At 49.4% G+C, this 24,189-nt stretch overlaps 1 protein-coding gene across 1 annotated transcript in view; it reads left to right on the top strand.

Annotated features, from left to right (window-relative positions):
* Positions 1-795: 795 nt before the first annotated feature.
* The window catches only part of pax5 (paired box 5), a 50,381-nt gene continuing 26,987 nt past the window's right edge, over positions 796-24,189 (top strand). The window contains exons 1-5 of the mRNA XM_056279869.1: positions 796-838; positions 9,085-9,250; positions 12,691-12,888; positions 14,173-14,237; positions 18,480-18,605. Coding sequence (XP_056135844.1) covers positions 796-838; positions 9,085-9,250; positions 12,691-12,888; positions 14,173-14,237; positions 18,480-18,605 — 598 coding nt within the window. The remainder of the gene's footprint in view (positions 839-9,084; positions 9,251-12,690; positions 12,889-14,172; positions 14,238-18,479; positions 18,606-24,189) is intronic.

Here is a 24,189-nt window from a genome sequence, read left to right as displayed (position 1 = left end):
CACACATCCGTATATCTATATATATATATATATATATTTTTTTTTTTTTCTCCTGTATTTAAACTGTTTCTCCGCAGCCTAGGCAGAGGGCAAGAGTTTATTCCGCCTTTCGGGGTGACAGGCGGCTCGCCGGTTCAGCCTTAAAGTTCAGGGGTCACGGTCAGCAGACCGAGCAGGAGAGGACGCAGGACGGAGCGAGCGAGAGAGTTCAGTTCGAGAGGCATTCCGTCACGGACAGAATCACCGAACTTTCATTTCCGGTCTCTTGTCCCCCCCCCGCCCCCCCCAGGGCTCGCCTTTATTTTCTCTACGGTTTGTTTGTTTTTGTTCGCCGGACCGATGCTTCTCGGTGCAGATGCGCGGCCGAGGGAATGAGCGCCGTTTTTATGTGGTCCCTCTTCTGGTTTTGGAGACGTTTTAGGAACCACGGCGCAGGGGGCTGATCCTCTTCTTCTTCTTCTTTTTTTAATTCCCTTTGGTCCGGTAATATAGCCTAATATTTTTTTATCCCCCCCCCTTCCCCCCCTCCTCCCCCCGCACGTGGTTAAATCTGTATTTCTCACCCCGTTATCCAGCCCAACTTTTTTTTAAGTTAAAAAAAAAAAACAGCAACAACAGCAGAAAGGATTGATCAGAGATATTGGAAGAGCGATCTTTTGCCCTTTTTGTGATTTTTGGGTTTTTTTTAATTCGCGCTCCGCCGGTGCGAAACCGATCGAGACGAGGCGTCTGGTGGCATCTCAAGACCCGTATACCGCAGGGGCCTCCATCCCCCCCACCCGCTACACCTAACTGATGGAGATTCACTGTAAGCACGACCCGTTTGCGGCCATGCACAGTAAGTAACTATTTTTCAGCCAGCGCTTCTTGCGCATCCCTTTGCCCCCCCCCTTCTTCTTCTTCTGGTTGTGTTTAAGTGTCGGTCTCGATAAGCAAAAATGTTGCTGCAGGTGACCGTTTCCTGCTTTTTGTATGAGAAGCAACTTGAGGATGTTTTTCATGTCGGCTACAGGGGACAACACTGTGTCTGACTGTTTTTTTTTAAATATAAATATTTATTTATACAAGATTACGAAATCGCAGTGTTGCCGTCCTTTATTATTTAATTTTATAGGCAAACGTGAAACTGCAAAAAAATATATATATACATAGAAGGGAATGGATGCGAAGAGAGACCAATTTTATGAATGGTGTATGTTGTTTTGGTGTGCGTGGTTTATGACACGCTTTGTGTGTGGCGTTTGCTGTGTTTATCCCTTTGGGGGAGAGTTGAGTGAGGGGTTCATGGGTCAGAGAGTAAGCGAGCGAGAGAGAGAGAGGGGGGGTGATGTGTGCGTGTGTGTGTGGGGGGGGGTGTGTGTGTGTGAAAGCAGCGGACCCGCCGGGGTAACAAAGCATGACTAAAAGCTGAACTTGACCTGTTTTGGTTGGGCCACAGACATCAGTCTCGGCACCTAACTGGGTTATGGGCGAACCCACGGTGTACACTACACACAGCTGTAGAGGGACGTGCGGGCTTCCTCTGAGGTCTCACGAGGCGCGCGGCCTGCCCTGCACGCGGGGAAGAGGAGTGTAGGACGGCACGGGAGAACTTGATCACTCATTCGTGACATGGCGGGCAACAGCGCATGAGGTCGCTGACTCCTTCCACTTCTCTCCTCTTTAACCCCCACCCCCACGTCTCCACCTCTCTGCAGCTGGACGCCCCCCCCCCACCCCATCCCCCGATTTGTTTTCCCGAGTTAAATGTTGTAAAATATGAACACGCATCGTTATCTATAATCCCGTAGCGAGGGGCCCTCTGCTTTTCCGCAAAACTCGGCTATGGCGCTGCAAATACTCGATATTTAATCAAATTCCCTGGTTCCGCTTATTCCCTCTTCTCAAGCAAAGGATGTATAATGCGAGTACTATAACAGCAGGACTACTTGTTATATGTATTAGCCTCTCTATCTGATGTCCAATTGAAAAGACTTCCGGTCGTTGACCTATAGGCTATAGCTATACTATATATCGGTCAAGAAAGAAAGAAAGAAAAACAATGGCTAACAATAGACAGGGCCCATCGCAGCTTAAGTTTCATCCGCAAGTTAAACTTTTTAAATCAACTGTTCAAAACAGGGAGGACCCTTTTTGCGTTTCTTGCGGCGCAGCCAAACAATGCCCCCCCCCCCCCGCATTTCACTTCCGCCTGGCTGCGGAAGAAGAGCCGTTCGCTCGCGCCGGGCGAACGGCGGAGCTTCTCCCGCGGCGCGCCACGCCGCGCGCTAAGAGAAATTAAACACGCGCGCACACGCCGGGAGCGAGGACAAACCGCGTTACCTTCGCTTCCCGGTCCGGCGGAGCGCGCGGACCCCAGTTCCCCGCCCGCGGGCGACCCGCGGTTTTGACGGCGGCGAAGCTAAAGTTATAAAGTCAAAGCCGAGGGACGCTTTAAAACGATTACACCCAAATGTCAAAGGTGGAGGAGTCGGGAGGAATCGCCCGTGACGCGTGGAAATGTTGTTTAGCTGCTGGTATTTGGGGGGGGGGGGTTGAATTCTGTGTGTGTGTGTGTGTGTGCGTGCGTGCGTGCGTGCGTGTGTGTGTGTGTGTGTGTGTGTGTGTGTGTGTGTGTGTGCCGTATAGGCTGTGGTAGTGGCGCGTCTTACTCCGTTTAAACCACCGAAACGTTTTGTTGTTGTTGACACGGAACAAGTCCAACGAATAACATCCGTGTGAAGATGTCAGATCTCTGTCAAGCTTCATTATAGTATTTCTTTTTTTTCTTTAAACGACACTTCACACACAACATAGAAAGAAAATGTGCGGATCCATTCTGATCGACTTTGATCTGATAAACTTTTAATGTGTGTGTGTGTGTGTGTGTGTGTGTGTGTGTGTGTGTGTGTGTGTGTGTGTGTGTGTATTTTCCTTTATTTCAAAATGAAGCAGACATATTTCGCAGTGATGTCTAAAAAAAAAGTGAAACATCATAATTGTGATGATAATGAGTCGGGTTTCAGAAGCCCACATTGAGATGGTAATGGTTGGCTGTTGAATATGAAGGAGGCGAGGCTGTGGCACCAGTCGTAGAGCTTGACCAACATGGGCCCAGTCACATCCTCTTACACAGGTTATAACAGTAGTTCACTAGTGGTAAATAAACGCTCACTTACATGGAATAAAATAAATAGGCGTGATCACAATTTGAATAACCACATCGAACCATTTTAAAATCTGTTATTTTCTAAATACACCCAAATTTTGTCTCCAAAAACCCGAAATGCTTGGAGATTGAAAAAAAAAGTGAAATGTGTTTTCTGTTTTCTAATCCACTTCGTTAACATGTGCATGTAGATCCTATTTATTTAGGCCCAATAGTTTTTAATCAGACAATATTTTTTTTTTTAAATTTGGGTTATCCATAGAAGTTGGATGCTGTTGTCGGGTCTATAAATTAATTATGGATAAAATAAGCCAATCCTTTGTCGTCACATCCTTCCTCGAACCCCTTTTCCACCGACAGACATATGAAATAGGCCAAGTCTGCCCTAAACAATAACACCCCTGCGCCTGCACGCCGCGCGCCTCTCCGAGACCGGCTCATTGTTTACGCGGAGCAGACCGCTTCATCTATATTCCACGCGGCCAAATGCTGCATGTTTTCCCCGGAAAACCATTCCTGCATCCAAACCGCCAGCCTCCTGAAAGCTAGAGCCTGCACCCTTCCTTGCTATTCTTTCATTTGCTTTTATTTTTTGGGGGTCGTTACTCCGTGCGCGCGCGCGCACGCGAGAGAGAGCGAGAGAGGGAGAGAGAGAACTAATGGACCTTATTTTCTGGATGGGGGAGCCGGAATATATTTTTCTTTATCTCTGTATTTTTTTTTCTCTCTCTCTCTCTCTCTCTCTCTCTCTCTCTCGGAAAGACACAGTGAATCAATCACACGTTAAGGAGGCGCTGGGTTTTTAAGTCCGCTTCCATAGCGGATACATAAATAAAATACAACGGGGACCGATAATGACCCCGGTTCAGACTGCCTGTACCCCCACTGGTCTACATATCCCTATAACGCTCCCCTACTCTTTCTGTCTCCTCCAGCGAGGGGGAAAATGAAGCTGCTGGCAGTGCCAACCGCTGGCACGTCTTTCTTCTCTCTCTCTCTCCCTCTCCCTCTCTCTCTCTCTCTCTCTCTCTCTCTCTCTCTCTCTCTCTCTCTCTCTCTCTCTTTCTCTCTCTTTTTTTTTTTAAAATTATTTGGCTTCTTTACAGAGATGGGTCGACTTTTCTCCGGCTAGTATCGCGCATAGAAACGACACAGCCTCCACATCCCATACAAAACAGTTGTACTGATTGGGAGGATTAAGCGCCCGGGCCGACACCCGCATATGCGCCGACGGAAGCGTTCAAGTTGCCGCGTTTTTGCCCTTTTTGCGCCGTTCAACGCGCCGCCAAATGAATTCGAAAACACATAATCCCCCGTCCCCAAGAACGGCGAGAGCCTTAAACGCCTAACGCCAACAGTAAACACACAGATGAGTGAATAAATAGTTATCAGCAGGTTTTTCTTTTTTTTTTCTTCTTCTTCTTTTTTTTTTTTTTTTGTAGGTCACAAGTCATCCGTCTCCGTCGCCTTACAAAAGAGAGGCGTATTTCACGCCGCGGCCCAGATAGGGAAGGCTGAAAAGAGCCATTTCATTTACTCTTATCTGCGAGACGGAGAGCGCGAGCGCCCCGGCCGCCTCTCCTCACATCCGGGCGAGGGGGACCGCGCGCGCGGCTGTTTGCCGTCAATAAAGCGCCGCGCCGCGAAAGCCCAGCCTTTCTTCGCCAAGGCGGCGCGGAGGGGTCTCAGCAAAATGGAAAGGGCCGGGGAATAATGCCTTTACACAGCCTCCGGAAAACCGTCGCAAGCGCGCACACGCATTTATGCGTAAACACACACGCTCACACCCCCAGCGAGAGAGCGAGAGAGGGGGGGGGGGGGTGGAGGAGGGGGAAGGAGGAGGAGGAGGAGGAAAAGTTATCCCTTGTACACAGGCTACCATTACTTCCGATGAGTATAGGAATATGAAAACGTCTGTCTCTGCGTGTTATTGCTTGTGTGCGTGTGTTTTTGCTATGTATATATTAATGTATGTGTGTGTGTGCGTGCGTGTGTGTGTGAGAGAGAGAGAGAGAGAGAGAGAGAGAGAGAGAGAGAGGCTGAATTGCAATATTTGTGGATAATTGCACAAATCCTTAGAAAGATGGACATCTTTGTTCTAAGCGGGGAGATTGGCAGGGTTGTACTGCGTCAAGGTTCTACTTTACATTTAGGTTTTATAGGGTTAAGGTTAGAATCAGGATTTAAGTTAAGACACGGGTTAAAATGAAAGTGTTGTGAGAGAGAGAGAGAGAGAGAGAGAGATGTCATTTAAAATATGTATCCCATTTCACAATTTCTCACCATCCTCTGACACGGTCACAATCAACAGTGCGGATATGTGGACTTTTTGCTAACAAGTTTGACGTAATCCAACTGTTCCCCGTCGCTGTTGTAAGATGTGGATGTGTTTTAGCTCACAGTGTGACGCATCCTGACTCACGTTTTCAGCGTCACCATGCCAGCTTTGTTTATGGTACAGCGTAACTAGCGGTCCAGTGTCCCGTGTTTTCCTAAAGTAGCATTTTCATTTGCAAATTGCCAACCACAGAAATGCATCATTGTGATGTGTTTTTAAAAAAATTCTTTTTTAATGAAAAGTGATTAAGAGAGTGGCCATTTGGAAACAGCTTCATACGGTTTTTCTACCTAAGCACCTCCATATTTGGTTTGTTGCTGGCAGAGACAGATGTGTGTGCTTGTGTACGTATGTGTGTGTACATCCGCATTAAGAAGATGAAAGAAGAAGACAAGGAAAAAGGTTCAATGGACAGCTCCTTTTTTAGGGGTGTGGGGTGGCTGGGGGCAATGTGTGGGGGGGTGTTCCTGCTGGGGTAATGTGTTTAAAATCTTTCACCCCCACAGCAAGGATTACGGTTTTTGTTTGTGTTTGTGTGTGTGTGTGCGCGCGTATCAATGTATGCGCTCTCATCTTTGTGTGTGTACTGGCATGTGTGTGTGTGTGTGTGTGTGTGTGTGTGTGTGTGTGTGTGTGTGTGTGTGTGTGTGTGTGTGTGTGTGTGTGTGTGTGTGTGTGTAATTCCCCTAAAGACATAATCACTATGGTAATACAAAAGGTAGTGGATTATGTATTAAGAAAATATGCTGGGTGATTTATACCATGCCTTTGGTGAGAGATAGATATACTGTAAGAGAAAAAGCAAAGATAGATTTTGACTCAAATAAAAAGGTTTCTCTCCACCCCCCCTCTCTCTCTCCACCCTCTCTCTCTCTCTCTCTCTCTCTCTCTCTCTCTCTCTCTCTCTCTCTCTCTCTCTCTCTCTCTCTCGCTGTCTTTATCTCTCTCTGTCACTCTCTCCATATTTACGATGTGGTACTGCTGCCCATCTTATCACATATCAACCTGCTCAGTTCTATATTTTCCTCAGTGCAACTCTTCTGTAATGATATTCACCACTCTGGAGGCACATTTATCATCTAAACTTCAATCAATCCGGAAAAAAAAAACCCAGAAGAAAATCAAGCGGACAGTTACGACCGGGTGTTTACTGTGGCTATTGTAGAGGGGCTGAATGATATATACATTATGACAATCCTAATGCTATGAGGCTATGCTGAACTTTACTTTAGCCTCGGTTATTCTATTCTATTCTATTATGTTCTATTCTATTATGTTCCATTCTATTCTATTCTGTTCTGTTCTATTCTTTTCTGTTTTGTTCTATTCTCTTCTCTTCTGTTCCGTTCCGTTCTATTCTATTCTGCTCCGTTCTTTCCGATTCCATTCTGTTCTATTCTATCCTGTTCTGTTCTATTTTATCCTGTTCTGTTCTGTTCTGTTCTATCCTGTTCTGTTCTGTCCTGTTCTATTCTATTCTTTTTATTATATTCTGCTGTTCTTTTCTATTCCATTTTGTTCTATTCTATTCTATTCTGTTCTATTGTTCTATTCTATACTATTCCATTCTGTTCCGTTCTATTCTATTCTATTCTGTTTAGTTCTGTTCTGTTCTATTCTATGCTGTTCTGTTCTATTCGTCCAATTCTGTTCTAATCTATGCTGTTCTGTTCTATTCTTTGTATTCTGTTCTGTTCTTTTTATTCTATATTCTATTCTCTTCTCTTCTCTGCTGTTCTGTTCTATTCTATTCCATTCCATTCTAGTCTATTCCTTCTGTTCTGTTCTATTCTATTGTATTCTATGTACCACTTCACTCTGGAAGAAGTTTCATGTCTTTAAGCAGAATTTTATTAGAGTCTGTTCATAATGGGCCGGGGGCAGATGTTGGTCAATTATTAATTGGAATGCCTCCATTTACTGGGAACAGTTGCTTTAGCCTGCCCGGGGTGAACTCAGGGCAAACTGGGAAATTTTGCAGTGCGCTGACTGCTTCCATTATGCCAACCAAGATCAACCAATCATTGAAAATATATGAAATAGTAATTTGATTCAAGGCTGGTTAGAATTGATTAAAGACCAGCAGCTTCTGCATCTAAGCCCAGAGACAAAAGGTGCCATACTATTAACCAGTCAAAGTTTGAGAACAATACAAAAACAGCCCCCATTCACAATGAATAGTGAGTTTCTTGTACTTGGCGTTAAACAGATATTTGTTGAGAATATTTTTGAATGATTACTGTAGGCAAGGCCCGCTGTTTGGGGTTGTCTGGTCCCCCCAGAGAGCTTATTGTTCTGCTGAGGGTTCAGGCTTAGTGCATTGTTATCTGTCTTAGGAATAAAGCTTAGCCAGCTGTCAGTTAACACAAGCAAACTTTTAATTTAATAACCATGAGATCAGAATGTTATTTTTACTTTTAAATTAGACCTAAGAGAGCATCCCCCCCCCCCCCGACGCTACTTTAGCCCTTTATTGGCGAAGAGAGATGGGAGGAAGGAGGGGGAGAAAGAAGGATGTGAAGGCTTCTCTCCAGATTAAAATGTAACGTGAGATGTTCTTTGGTTGCAACATGCTTGTGAGAGCCACGAGATGATATGGCAGCGCGTGGTCACGCTGTGATGAAGGCCAGTCAGCGGCCTCCTGAGGTGAGGCGGTGAGTGTCGGTGTGTGCAGCCCAGGAGATGACGTCAACACGAGACACCAGCAAGCGAGCCGCGTTAGGCGTCCGGGTTTTGCTGGTCGTCCATTGTAGGCTTGATCATTTAGCGCTCGCGCAACAAACGCGGTTCATTCGGCAGCTTCCGGCGCGTCATGCTTGTTGTTGAACTTTTCGTTGCTCGCAGAGCGAAAAACCTCCACGTTTGTTTTCATGTTTGATGCTCGCAAACAACTTTCCCTCATTTTTCACCGATCTGTGCCTCAATGTCCGTGCTGCCTTTGTGAGTTATATACCTTGAATGTTACGTATGACCTACAACACTGACCGCCAAGACTAAATGATCTGGTCTTGGGCGCCCGGGTGGCGTAGCGGTCTATTCCGTTGCATACCAACACGGGGATCGCCGGTTCGAATCCCCGTGTTGCCTCCGGCCTGGGGGGGGGGGTCCCGGGGGGGGGTCCCTACAGACACAATTGGCCGGTGTGTGCTCCCTACAGACACAATTGGCCGTGTGTGCTGGTGGGAAGCCGGATGTGGGTGTGTGTCCTGGTCACTGCACTAGCGCCCCCTCTGGTCGGTCAGGGCGCCTGATCGGAGGGGGAACTGGGGGGGGGGGTAGCGTGATCCTCTCACGCGCTACGTCCCCCTGGCGAAACTCCCTCACTGTCAGGTGAAAAGAAGCGGCTGGCGACTCCACATGTATCGGAGGAGGCATGTGGTAGTCTGCTGCCCTCCCCCGGATCAGCAGAGGCGGTGGAGCAGCGACCGGGACGGCTCGGAAGAGTGGGGTAATTGGCCAAATTGGGGAGGAAAAGGGGGGGGGGGATCCTAAAATACAAATAAACGATCTGTTCGTGCAGATCTTCTGTCTTCTATCCGCTTTCAGCACTGGTCTCTTTCTCACGTCGCGCGTCTTGTTTTGTGCGTCTCCCCTCCAGGACATGGCGGGGTAAACCAGCTCGGGGGCGTGTTCGTAAATGGCAGGCCCCTCCCCGATGTGGTGCGACAGCGAATCGTAGAGCTCGCCCACCAGGGGGTCCGCCCCTGTGACATCTCCCGCCAGCTACGAGTCAGCCACGGATGCGTCAGCAAGATACTGGGCAGGTAAGACGACCACCACGTACACACACACACACACGCACACACACACACACACACACCTAGACCAGAGCCCTAGAAAGAGAGAGTTGCGTCATTGAGGGGGTCAGAACGCGAGAGGGTCACGTGGTTCATGTAGCCGCCGAATAGTTCCAAACGAAGCTCGGCGGGTCATTTAAATGAACTGCTTAGCCGCGATCTCTGGTCACTACTAACCAATATCTTCAGAGTTTTACATTTATATATAGATAATATATTCCGACGTGACACATACTCTATGCGCACTGTTTGGAACCATCCGGGGCTCCCACGATCCGCCATTGCTGTCAAATGATTGGCCCATCGACGTCTACGGAGTTGACGCAACTCGCTCTTTCTCGGGCTCTGACCTAGACCACGCGCTGACGTCCGCGTTCATACGGAGGCCGTGACAGCTCTGGATTTCGCATTTCCACTGTTTGATTTCTCACATTACTGGCCCCGAAAATGAAGAATAGCGAATGAGCGAGTGGGTGGGTGGGGGTGGGGGGTGCAAAACCGATTTGTTGCAAAGCCCCGTTGGACAGATAGGGAGGACCGAGCAAGGCTAATCCAGCAGGCAGCCATCTTTCCGCAGCCGCTGAACAGACTCGAGCGAAGACGCGATTCAGGTCACGATGAGCGAGCCTGCCTCAACAAGTCCTCGCTGCAGACGGCCCCCGTAATCTGGATGTCCACTCCACCGCCGCCTCTCCCAGGTCCCTCAACAGGAACAAACTGTACTCCCCCCCCCTTTACCGTCTCTCTTCCCTCCCTCTTTGCCCCCCTCTCACCCCCTTCACCCTACTCTCTACTCCCCTGTTTCTCTCCTTATATTCACTATTCCCCCCCCCCTTTTTTTTGGACCATCTCATTCACCTCTCTATTATGTATTTCCCTTTCACACCTCCATATTTCCCTCCCTCTCCCCCCCACTTCCTCTCTCTCTCGCGTGCGCGCTCTCTCTCTCTCTCGCTCACGCGCTCCGTCTCTCCCTCTCCGAAGCTAAATTTGAGAGTAAATCCCTGCTCGTTCTGTCCCCCGGAGAAGAAAAGGGCACAAAAGGGGAAAAGATTCATCACTTTTTAGAATTTGCATCAAAATGAAAGTGGTACCATATTTCTGCCCGGTTTAAAAAAAAAAAGACACAGGAAGGGAAGAATGAGAGAAAAAAACAGAGCAAGGAGCAGAATCAAAAGGGAAAGGGGAGTTGAAAAATAGAGAGAGAGAGAGAGAGAGAGAGAGAGAGAGAAGAGATAGAGAGAGAGAGAGAGAGAGAGGGAGAGAGAGAAGAGAAAGAACAGAGCAATGGAGGGAGGGAGACCACTGGTGGGGACATGGGGGGATTAGCTACAGCGACCCTTAGCTATATCAAAAAATGTGTTGCTCATTGTTCTGGTCATGCTTTCTCTCTCTCTCTCTCTCTCTCTCTCTCTCTCTCTCTCTCTCTCTCTCTCTCTCTCTCTCCCTCTCTCGCTCTCTCTCTCTGCCTCCTCTGTCCTGGCTGTTCAACCCAGTGAAGCGTTACTGGGGGGGGCGGCTGTTTTATCCTCTTCTCTCTGTCTCTCTGGTGCCAGTAGAACAAAAACACAAACTCCACCACCCTGTGTGTGTGTGTGTGTGTGTGTGTGTGTGTGTGTGTGTGTGTGTGTGTGTGTGTGTGTGTGTGTCTGCGTGCGTGTGTGCGTGTCTGCCTGTGTGTTGGGTTGCCAATGTGTGGATATCAATAACCATGCTCGTTTATTCACCAATGATTCAGCTGTGAATAATTTAAATAGTTTTCCATTTGAAAATAGATTGTTTTTCCTTTAGCTGTGTTTTTACTCCAGCTGTGAGTGGTAGAATTCCACACATTCACTTACGTACAAACACACACACACACACACACAAACACACACACCAGAAAGACAAGGAAATACACATATTCACAAACACATCATCATGGAAGGGATTACTCCACCGTACAGCGGTGGGGAGACAGAGACAGAGAGAGAGAGAGAGAGAGAGAGAGAGAGAGAGAGAGAGGAGGATGGAAGGTTTAAGACTGACTGACAGCTTGCATCCACACACAGCATCCCCCCCCCCTTTTCTGCAAGCTGTGTAGCGTGTGTCCTCCTACCCCCTGCCCCCTTGCCCCTTCTGCATGCAAATACATTCATGAAATAGCCATGGTGGACATGAAATGCCTGAACCTCTGTTCGGGAGTGTGTGTGTGTCAGGTATCGGAGGTGTCGGGAGAGAGACACGGGCTTGCATTCCATTTACAACTTGGGCCATTTAGTCTTTCTGCTAACGATCCTATCCGGGGCCGTTTAGGGTTAGCGGAGCAGTAAATTAAGCTTATTGATATTTCCAATATTATGAGTTCTTATAGCGGGCGGCACGGTGGCACAGCGGTTAGCGCGCTCGCCTCACAGCGAGAAGGTCCCGGGTTCGAGCCCCGGGGTAGTCCGACCTTGGGGGCCGTCCTCTGTGTGGAGTTTGCATGTTCTCCCCGTGTATGCGTGGGTTTCCTCCGGGGGTGCTCCCGTTTCCTCCCACAGTCCAAAGGAGATAGGTGTGTGTGTGTGTGTGGGGGGGGGCTGTGATGTCCAGGGTGTCTCCTGTGATGTCCAGGGGGTCTCCTGTGATGTCCAGGGTGTCTCCTGTGATGTCCAGGGTGTCTCCCCGCCTGCCGCCCAGTGACTGCTGGGATAGGCTCCAGCATCCTCACGGCCCTGAGAGCAGGATAAGCGGTTCGGATAATGGATGGATGGATGGATGGATGGATGGATGGATGGATGGATGGTTGGATTGATGGATGGATGGATGGATGGATGGTTGGATGGATGGATGGATGGTTGGATGGATGGATGGATGGTTGGATGGATGGATGGATGGATGGATGGATGGATGGATGGATGGATGGATGGTTGGATGGATGGATGGATGGTTGGATGGATGGATGGATGGATGGATGGATGGATGGATGGATGGATGGATGGATGGATGGTTGGATGGATGGATGGATGGATGAGCTCTTGTGATGAGGAAAGCTGTTCATGCCACAGCATTTAGAGAAAAATGATCCAGAATGAAGAAGTGCGAAGTGACATAACAAGACCCCGAGCAAAAGGCCGGAGGGGGGGTCATCCGCCTCCGGATCAGGCGGAAGTAGAGGTGAACGGTACGGGGTAACGTTTCCCAGGATTTAGAGGGGGTGGGACTCTGCAGTACTGACTAGGGTGGGAAGGTCAGTTGCACATTAAGGGGCCGGGTGGGGGAAGAGTTGCGGTGGGACGGGGCGATAACCAGGTGACCGAAACAGCTGCAGACACGAGCTCATGGGCAGTAACAGTGCAGGGCCCGTCTTAATGTCCTGGCCCATCTTTAAAACGCTCTCCCTCGCGGTGACAAATGACGTTGTGTGTCCTCGGCGCGACCGGCAGGTACTACGAGACGGGGAGCATCCGCCCCGGGGTGATTGGGGGATCCAAACCAAAGGTTGCTACACCCAAAGTGGTCGACAAGATCGCCGATTACAAACGCCAAAACCCCACCATGTTTGCCTGGGAGATCCGAGACAGGCTCCTGGCTGAGAGAGTGTGCGACAACGACAGTGTGCCCAGCGTCAGCTCCATCAACAGGTAGGCGCCCCACAGCACTCCATGTGTGTGTGTTTTATATGTGTGTGTGTGTGTGTGTGTTGTATGTGTGTGTGTGTGTTGTATGTGTGTGTGTGTGTGTTGTATGTGTGTGTTGTATGTGTGTGTATGTGTGTGTGTGTTGTATGTGTGTGTTGTATGTGTGTGTTTGTTTGTGTGTTGTATGTGTGTATTGTATGTGTTGTATGTGTGTATTGTATGTGTGTGTGTGTTGTATGTGAGTGTGTATTGATTAATATTTCTACGTTTGATTTATTGTGGTGGGACTTTGCCAAACGTATGCCTATAATTGTGTGTGTGTTTGTGTTGTGTGTGCACGCATGTGTGTGTGTTTGTGTGTATGTGTGTTGTATGCATGTGTGTGTATGTGTGTGTGTGTGTTGTATGTGTGTGTGTGTTGTATGTGAGTGTGCATTTTGATTAATATTTCTATGTTTGATTTATTGTGGTGGGGATTTTGTGAGAAGTATGCCTATAAATGTGTGTGTGTCTGTCTGTCTGTGTGTGTGTGTGTGTGTGTGTGTGTGTGTTTATGGACGGGGGTGGGGTGGGGTGGGGGGTCGAGAGTAGGCTGGTGAGGAGTGGAGAATAGTAAAGAGGCCCCAGTCTCCATATGTATGAAGTGGCTGCAGCTCAGTGGTTCAACACGGTGGTACAATGACAACCCTTTCCCCTGAGCATAGAGAGAGAGGGAGAGAGAGAGAGAGAGAGACAGACAGAGAGAGAGGGAGAGGGGGAGAGACACACAGACAGACAGAGAGAGGGGGAAGAGAGAGAGAGGGAGGGATTAAGAGAAAGAGGGAGCAAGGAAAAGAACAGTGAGAATGAAGAAAGGTGAGGGAAGGAAGGGAAAAGAGAGCGGAGGAAAGGAGCAGGAAGGAGAGGAAGAAGAAAAGGCTTGCATGAGCAGCCAAGCAGGAAGTGTGAGGCCCCTCTGCCATGTCAGCCTGCCTCAGCCACTTCACACACACACACACACACACACACACACACACACACACACACACACACACACACACACACACACACACACACACACACACAGAGCCAGAGTGGTGCTCCCACGATGGTCATGTTCTCTCTGTCACTCTTTTATTCAATACCCCCCCAACCCCACCCCACCCCCCGCTTACCCCCACCACCCCCACTGCCACCACACACACACACTCACACACACACACACACACACACACACACACACACACACACACACACACACACACACACACACACACACCTACTAATATCTGTTCTCTTCTTCTGCAGGATCATTCGGACTAAGGTCCAGCAGCCTCCCGGCCAAACGGGCTCAGTGTCAGCTCACAATCTAGGTAGGCCCCGGCTGTTAAAAAACATAATCCCACCCCCACCCCACCCCACCCCACCCCCCCGTGACACCCCACAACACCACCCCGCCTTCTACCGGGGTCCCTCGGGGACTACAGAGACCGCCGCATTGACAGCAGTTTAACGTCTTGAAATTCTGGGCATATACGCTCCCGGCGACACGTACCACGTGGTCACACTCTGAGCGGCAGCGCGGCCCCCGGTTTACAGTTCGAGCCCGGTAAATGGCGTGACGCAAGTTCGAGCCCTGATTCGTGTGTGTCGGCATCCCTGCACTTCCGATTCAGAGTGTGGCTCTAACGTCGACATGTACACCGTGGGAATATTTTTTTTTTATAACAACGTTTTCACGTCCAGTCTCTATTAGCGTCATATGGATTCCAGTTATAGTGAGCAGGGCATAAAGGAAATGCGTGGAGAGAGGATTTCTATTTATTTTTTATTTTTTATCCACCCTTGGTCACGTCCCTGTCTGAAGTGATGCCGATTTCAAGCATCACTAACGTCTCGTCATATCCAGTAAATACCTCGGAATACAAATAAATATGGGGGCATCTCTCTCTCTCTCTCTCTCTCTCTCTCTCTCTCTCTCTCTCTCTCTCTCTCTCTTTCTTACTCGCTCTTTTTTTTCCCCGGCTCACAATGGAGATTGTGTGTCGGTGTCTCTCAGATCTTCATAATCTCACTTTGTCTCTTCATCTAAATTAATTTCACACAAGCTGTTCGCTGATTCCTTCCTCATGCACACATGCAGAGGGCGCGTGCACACACGCACACGCGCACACACGCACACACACACACTCGGAAACCCACTCACAGATTACATAGATAAATGGATCCCACTCCCAGGCGGAAAATTGAACATTTGGATTTGGAGGATGAAAGCATTATGTGGGGAGGGAAAAAAAAAAAAAAAAGAAAAGTGTAAAGAAAGAGAAAAGAAAATCAGATAATTGAAGTGCCAAATCAAGTGATGGGGGAGGGGGGGGGACGAGGGATATGCATTCGTTATATTCTGCAGGTCCTTAGCGGAGGAATAACGGCAGGGAGGGAGTTCGGTCCTGCGGTTTGTTGTTGTTTTTCTCTCTCTCTCTCTCTCTCTCTCTCTCTCTCTCTCTCTCTCTCTGTGTGTGTTTGATGGTCTGCTGGGAGAGAGGATTAGGATGTCTCCTCACCTTTCTGTCCCTCGCGGGACACCGTACTGTCACTCAGACCCACGTCCGCTGACAGGGACACAGATAAGGGACCGGGGAGTCGGATACATCGCATGTTTGTGCGCCTGCGTGTGCGAGCGTGCGTGCGAAGCGGTGACAAGTCCGTGGCTCCGTCACCTAGAGAGGAACTTGTGTCCTCGGGGGACGGAAGGAGAAAAAGGGGGGAGGGGGGGGGAGACATGGAGGATGAAAACAGAGACCGAGTCCTTTCCTTTGTCTCTCCCGTGGTTTCAGTGCAGACCCGAGGCACCTGACGCGTCAGAGGATTACGTCACGGCGGGGTCCGGGGGGGGGGTTCAGAGTAGTATGAGGGGTATCTGGCTTACGTCGGGGCTTCGGGGTTGTTTCTCTTGGCTGTAGGTTGTGGTTTTACGGCAGGATCCGGAGGCAGCTCGTGGCTCTCCCGGTTAAAGGTACAAGATGTTAAATACAGATTTATTTAGTCCTTTATCTTGGACTTCTATTTAGTGGAGGGTGTCCGGTGGCTCAGCCTGTCGGATGAGTGTACCATGTAGTGCTCAGGCCTTTACGCAGCATCCCAGGTTTGAATCTGGCCACGGGACCTTTGCTTTGTCGTGTCAAATAAAAGCTAGAAATGCAATAAATAATAAATGGTAGGCGTGTAGAAATTCAGCATCGTTCTTCGTGGACATCTCTAGATGATACTTGGCTGGGATTGAACCCGAGACCCTCTGGCTGCAGGACGGCTTCTCTAACTGCGTGGTCACTCTGCCGCCTCACCCACAATATTTCCGATTTTTTTAAACTTATTTTTTGAGTCCAGTGTTGTTGCTTTTTTCCACTTGATCAGTTTTCGGTACATGTGTGGGATGTGTGTGTCCAGCAGCGTTATTTAGACGCTATTGTAACTAAGCATTTTTTTCCGCCTGCTGCGGGATTCGATCCGAGGTGTACTACGCCACAAGACGACAGCGAGTATTTTTTAGTAGGTTACAGTAGTCACCCTCTCCCGGAAGCTAAACCCGCGCTCCGACGAGACTCACGAGGATCTGCACGCTTCCGGATCCCACCGCTGCCATCGAGCTATTTTCTCGCCCGTTGCGGGATTCGATACGAGGTGTACTGCGTCACAAGGCGACATCGCTAACCGCTCGACTAAGGGGGGAGCGACCCCCTGGCGATCGGCCAGCGAGTCTTTTTGTAGGTTGCACCATGTTGTCTTGTTTTGTGTGTGTGGGCGAGAGCTGCATGCATTAAAGTAGTTTGACATTTGAACAGTCGCTGCTCTTTTCCAACACTGCATCCACGCGAAGTCGCATCATGACCCTCGCGTGCGGCAGCCTCACTGAAATGCCCGCTTTTTGTGCAACAATGTAACCCACGCCACTGTCTCGGGCCGTTTCTGTGACATCACAGAGTGGTTTATTTCTTAAAGGTACGTCACGTTCCATCTGAAACAGCAGCCAAGTGAACCTGAACGCGCGTCAGTTCAACCGCGCTCTCGAACGGGCGACGCTTTCCACAGAAGTTGCTCGTCGTCGCTGGTTTTTCATTAGGGGACGTGTGTGAATATCGCCTTTCTCCGGATATAAGTGTCATTTGAAAGTTCACCGACAATGCCTTGAGTGGTTTTTGTGGAAGAGCCAAGCCAAAAGTCAAACTTAATCCCGCTAAACGAAACGGGTTATTGGGGCTGTGATGCCGTGACGGGTGTTACCGTGGTTCCGTCCCGAGAACTCGCGGTGCGGCATCTTAAGTGACGGGTAAGCCCTTCAACCGCTCCGTTAAAATGTTTTATTCTTTACTGAGAGAAAAGGGTCGATGGCCGGGATTTATACACGACGTCCGATCTCGGAAACCCTGGGCGACCACGGCCAATATTTCGGGGCTTCCGGTGTAGCTGCCGGCTGCTCGCTTCCGTTTCCTGTCGACGACTTCCTCTTCCGTGCACCCGCCATTGTTTACCGTGGGGTTAGCGATCTGAGACGCGTCCGCGACGGCGTTGGAGTTGGAGTCGAGAGACGATGTCCACGACCGGGTGATTTCACAAGTAGGCGACGTGAGTCGAGCGTCTTGTGGTGCGTTTGGATAAGCACTCGGTGCTCTACTAAGCTGGACTGTTCGTGGAGCACATCGTTGTTGGATTGTTTATGCCTGTAGAGGGCGCACTGTCAGACTTGCTTGCTTTTTTTTCAACTTTTCCGCACAAGACACACACATCGAGACTTGTTGTAGGTTTGTATAGGTCCAGACGACATTTCGACCACTGCGTTCCACCTCATTCACTCCCCGCACGGACTGTTACCAACGTGCAACCTAAGCACGTTCCTGTAGAAATCACCGCCTAGGATCGTCGGTTCGAATCCCCCCGCGTTACCTCCGGCTTGGTCGGGCGTCCCTACAGACACATTTGGCCGTGTCTGCGGGTGGGAAGCTGGGTGTGGGTATGTGTCCTGGTCGCTGCACTAGCGCCTCCTCTGGTCGGTCGGGGCGCCTGGCTGGGGGGAACAGCGTGATCCTCCCACGCGCTACGTCCCCCTGGCGAAACTCCTCACTGTCAGGTGAAAAGAAGTGGCTGGCGACTCCACGTGTATCGGAGGAGGCACGTGGTAGACCGCAGCCCTACCGGGATCGGCCGAGGGGGTGGAGCGGCGACTCGGGGTAGAAAAAAAAAGGAGGGGGGGGGCAAAAAAAATCACTGTCTACTCAAATCTGACTGGTCAATACCACTCAGACTAAAACGGATTAGAGATCACAAGATGTCTCGTATGGTCCCAGATCCTGCGAGTAAGACCACTACACCGTCTCAGAACTGTAGTCAGATTTCAGAATCCTCCTGTTTTTGATTTTACTGCTTGTGTGCTTGTTGAAATCCTGCAAATTTCTGGATTGTGATTTTGTTCAAGGGGTCCCCCAGGGTAATACAACATCCCGGTACACAAAGGACCCCGAAACCCAAAATGACGCAACAACATGTAACACCTGCTGTCTCATTCTGTCACTGTCACCGTCCAACTGACCTGTGTGTCATGTCATGTGGTCTCTACGTAGCAACGTCCGTGGCTGCTACACAGGTCTCCGCGGTAACCAGCGACTCGGCTGGCTCCTCCTATTCCATCAGTGGCATTCTGGGTATCAGCTCAGCTGCCGACGCAGGCAAGAGGAAGAGGGACGAAGGTGAGCAAAACTGCATTTAGAGTATGTGTGGGTGGGCGTGTGTGCTTTAAAATGACCATCACCCAAAGTGTTAAGAAAGGCAGCTTGTAAATATTCATAGGTACAGATTTACATGCAGATATAGATGCAGCTATATAGATATATATATATATATCTATATAGCAAGCACAAAGTGAGAAAACCAAACACACGAGAATCAATACCAGTGCACATATTAACATATATCAATATATGTGTGTGTGTGTGTGTCTGCATGTATCTGTTTGAGAATATGTGTGTGTTGGTGTGTGTAGGATTTTTGAAAGTTCCCAGCCGAACATCTTGATCCAGCTAACGTCTGTATTTGCTACCGTTGTCTGACCGGGCAACTGACTGGTTTATGCATGGACTATTGATCATATATGTTTCCATGTTGGAGCAGCGCTGCAGACACTCTGCACTGACGTGTGAGTGTGCCTGTCCGCATGTGTAACTTCTCACGTGTGCAGGCAGGCATATGTTTGTGTGTCTGTGTGGTATGTTTACGGTGTAACCGTGTCAGCGGCATTAAAAAGTCATCACCGAGACAGTCTCCTACGGTAAATGAGACAGGACCAGATGTCGGAGCAGAGGGGGGGTGACAGAACGCCACTGGGGGCTCTCCCTCTCTCTCTCTCTCTCTCTCTCTCTCTCTCTCTCCATCGTCCTCGCTCAGTTTCTTTCTCTCTCTCACACACACACACACACACATACACACGCACACACAATCACTCATAGCTCTGAGGCCCTATTCCCACTGGCTCTACTTTTCAAAAACACAGAAACCCTAGTGTGCACTGAATGTTCTGATCCGCTCGGATACGGCCCAACTCCTCACCAACAGAGCAGGAAGCCTTAAGACCTAACAGAGTTACACACACACACACACACACACACACACACACACACACACACACACACACACACACACAAACTCTTATACTCTTGCTCTCTATTTCATTCATGAACACACTGACACGTGCACACACACACAAGCGATGTGTACACACACACACACACACTATCTCCATGACTCTGATGCAGACACTGACAAATGCACACACACACACACACACACAAGCGCACACACACACACACTATCTCCATGACTCTCTCTGATGCAGACACTGACAAGTGCGCACACATGCACACACATGTACACACACACACACACACAATGCAGACAGAAAAGTCCACTTTTGTATCGGAGCCAAACTGCAGAAATGTTGCATTGCTGCCATTGTTGACCATTGTGTAACAGCAAAGGATTCAGAAAACCTAAACACATCGCCTGTTGTGTGTTTGCTTGTGTTTTGTTTCCTTTAAAAGCATTTCTGTTTCGTCCCACTGCACATGTATCTGCCTGCACCTGTCTGCTCTCTCGCTAGCTGCCGCACATCCACATCAAAAGTCAAATATGAGTCAGCCGAGAGTTTCGTTACGCATACCAGACTGTCCTGCCAGTATTTTGGCAGGGACTTGTGCGGTAGTTTGTGTTGTCCGGTCAACCCCTATTCTATTATTTCATTCTCATACTGACTAAATGTACCTGGCCTGTCAGCTTTGGCTCGTAGTGCTGCTACAACACGGCTCCAGCGGTAGTCGTTGGGAGTTAAAAAAAAAAAGAAGCAAACTGTATGGCTTTATTTGTCCCACTGAGGCACCCACAATGCTCCACTGGAGCATCGTGTGGCTCCGCATCACTTCATTGTACGTGTGTTCCATCTGCAGTGTGAGTGTGGCGGCCGAGGTCTGCGCGGTTGGCTCTGTGGTCTAATTAACAGCTTTGCTAATCACAGCTTCCATTAGAGCGGCTCCCGCAGGATAATGACACACTCACACAGCAAGGGACGACGGGGGAACAGCATGCACTGACATGATCGGACACACACACACGCACACGCGTGCACGCACACACACACACTTTCTCCATCATGCAACCTCACATCCATGAGAGTGCACGTGGATTCATACATTCACACAAAAAAGCGTTTGTGACATTGTCATAGGTGAAGATATATGCAAGTACACACACACACACACACACACACACACACACACACACACACACACACACACACACAGATGGCAGCAGGAGTCTCATATCATCACACGGTCCTTTGACGATACACTCAGGACCCATCACATCCATCCCAGGGAGACGGGGGACGTAGTGTTATGTATAACCAGGCTGCCTCGCTCTTCTTTATCTAACACACTGGGCTTGAACATCTTCCCTTCAAAGAAGACAAAGCAACCCGCAACCTAAACAGCGTCGGTGTTATGGGTGGGCCTTGTGGGGGGGGGGGTCCAGGCCTGTCCAATAAGGTTACTGTGCCCCCTCAGCTGAATTCTCTCCCTGGCAAAAACAATATAACTGAAATTGTGTTGTCCTCGCTACAGTGTAGCAACTGCAGCTACACAACTAGCTAAACTCTTCCTCGACTATGATGAGCTGGGTCGCAGTAAGCTTTACTTGCTGTTTACTCTGGCTCTTTACACCATCTTACACACACAGAATACAAACAATCACCATTTTGTTGGCAACATCTGCTCTTCCCTATGTAAATACATGTAAATAAAACGGTTTTTTAAAAATTACAAACATTAAATGATTTTTTTAATGTAAATATAATTTTTAACATTAACTTATAAGTATGATAGTAGTATATTACATTGCCTGTGTACAGATTCAGCCGGCGTCTTCCAATGACTAACAGGAAGTGAACTCTGTGAACGTGGAACTCTTTACGCTTGACAAACGCTTATCAAAATAAGAGTCTATCGGAAGACGTAACAATGTAACGCAAAATAAAGCAAAAAAACGGTGATAGTTTGCGTTTCTTAGTAAAAATAACCCCCCCCCGTCTAGCCAATTAAAAACAACCACCATATCCGCGTTGCATGACCAGCCAATCAGAAGACAAGGTTGAGCGTGCCGTTACGTAGCGGCGTCAGATGGGCGGCGCTAAAGCGGACGTTTTCTTGGCGGTAAACAAGGCGAGCCGAGCTCCGGCTAAATGATTCGGCCGGGTGTTAGCTCAGCTCTGCGGCCACAGTCGGCGACTCCATCCTGCTCTGGCGGTGAGTCCATAAATCCCCTCACGCACCTTGGGGGAAATGTCTGCCCTGCTTTAGACACCGTGCTGTTGGAAGAGTGGTGTTGTTCGCACTTCCGTAATCGTGGCTACGTTTCTGGACGAGCGCGTATATGGTTGTGTAATTACGCATAGGCTTCTTAATGTGGCCCGAAGGATGTTGGTTATCCTTAGATTTAGTGTGTGCCCTGTGAAGGTGGTGGCCCAATTGTATAGGTAGCGTTTCCTCTTGCGGGCGTCCGGGTGGCGTGGCGGTCTATTCCGTTTCCTGCCACCACGGGCATCGCCGGTTCTAGTCTCCGTGTTACTTCCGGCTTGGTCGGGCGTCCCTACGCACACAATGGGCCGTGTCTGCGGGCGGGAAGCCGGACGTGGATACGTGTCATGGTCGCTGCACTAGCGCCTCCTCTGGGCGGTCGGGGCGCCTGTTCGAGGGGGAGGGGGAGGGGGAACTGGGGGGAATAGCGTGATCCTCCCACGCGCTACGTCCCCCTGGCGAAACTCCTCACTGTCAGGTGAAAAGAAGCGGCTGGCGACCCCACGTGTATCGGAGGAGGCAGGTGGTAGTCTGCAGCCCTCCCCGGATCGGCAGAGGGGGGTGGAGCAGTGACCCGGACGGCTCGGAAGAGTGGGGTAATTGGCCGGATACAACTGGGGAGAAAAAGTGGGGGGGGGATCCCCCCAAAGAAGAATTTCCTCTTGCAGTACTGTATTACATGCAGGGTATTTAACAGACCCCCCCCCCCGACATCATAGTTTATAACCTCTGGTTTTGTGGGTGTAGTGCGTGCACCCCTGAGTGGATAGTATGTATATGTACGCCTCTCTGTCATAGTTCATTTCTTTCATGAAACCGGATAATGTTAATTATACTCTTAATAAAAGCTGCTATGTGAGGTGAGCAAAATGCCCCCCCCCCTCCGGCCAGAGTTGACCGCCCATCCGTTCCTCGTACTCTGGCACCGGCCCTGAACCCTAAAGACACATCCTCACTGACCCCCCCCCCCGACCGTCTCCTCAGTCTTACTAGAGTACACTGCCGTATTCCTTTCACTAGTTTAACTTCACAAAAGAAGTTCTCTGTCGTGGGCCAACACGTTTACAGAGCTTTCGTGGTACCCGGTGCCTAAAAATACGGTTGCTCGGTTCTTTACGCTCCACGTGAGTATTTCGGTTCCGGTGGGAGCTTCACCGAAGGGACGAGGCGTCGTCCTGGGTTCGTCAAGCTGCTGAAGTGCCCTTGACCCTAAAACTACGTTAACGGCCTACCGGCTGAAGGGAGCGCCGTGCTCAAAATGCCCTTCTTTTGCACTCTGACCTGTCTAACAAGGAGGGGCAAGTGAAAAGTAAATACCCAAAGGGGATCAATAACCTGAAGTGATATCGTTATTGATATCATTATTATTGATCTACTCAGCTGCACCTGATTTTAAACCCCGCCCTGCCGAACCCACACACCGGCTTGTTTGCAGAAGTGTATGTGCAGCAGCTGGGTTGTGCGCAGCAGCTGGTTGTGTGTGGCCCAGTTTGGACACACACACACATGTGTATGTGTGTAAGCCTATGTATCTCATTTATGAAGACGGAAAATGCAGCTATGCAGCGGGTGGGGACTGCTGGAGGGCGGGGTTGGTTTATATGTGTGTGTGTGTGTGTGGGGGGGGCGGTGTCTGCGTCAGCAGGAGTGTGTGGGGGTAAAGCCCTGTGGTGACCTGTGCCCTCAGCCAAAGCAAGGGGAAGTAGGGGGTGGATGGGGGCAGAATCTGGATAAATGGGAGTGAATGGGAGAACTTGACTTGTGGGGCCAAAAGGGGAGCATTGTGTCTCCACCCATTCTCCTCCACGCAGTGGTTTTGTGTGTGTGTGTGTGTGTGTGCAGTGTTTGCGAGGGGTGTGTTGTGTGTGTGTTGTTGGGTGTGTGTGTTTTTTTTCCCATTCATACGGCAAATGATTTCCTCAGCGATCATCTCGGTGTTCTCCGAGCTGTGTGTGTCGGTTTCGTCCGAGAACTTACGGCGGTCGCTCCGAATTCTGCCTTACAGGAACAAAAAAACAAAAAAAAAAATCAAAAAAATCAAAAAGTGTGAATGGTCTTTACTGAGAATGCCGAGCTGACCTCTCACCCCCTTGTGCATCCACTGTGACAGGGAGCAGCTTTCCAAAGAAAAGGAGGCTGAGGGCGAGCGGGAGAAAGAAAAGGAGAGGGGAGGAGGGAGAACGAGGGGGGAAATCCCTGCTCCCCCCACCCCACCCCACCTCTGGAAAAAAAAAAAACGGGGGAAAAAAAACTTTGATCTCTGGAGTTTAGATGGTATCTCAAAACACACACACACACACACACACACACACACACACACACACACACACACACACACACACACACACACACACACACACATAACACAGGGTAGGGCTGCAGGGTCAGACCTACGACCCTTGTTCTATCAGTATGGTAATCTGCGTCAAGT

The sequence above is a fragment of the Lampris incognitus genome, chromosome 5 (genome assembly GCF_029633865.1).
Source record: "Lampris incognitus isolate fLamInc1 chromosome 5, fLamInc1.hap2, whole genome shotgun sequence".
Lineage (NCBI taxonomy): Eukaryota > Metazoa > Chordata > Actinopteri > Lampriformes > Lampridae > Lampris > Lampris incognitus.
The sequence above is the reverse complement of the archived record's forward strand: the minus strand, read 5'-3'. Positions and strand labels throughout refer to the sequence as shown.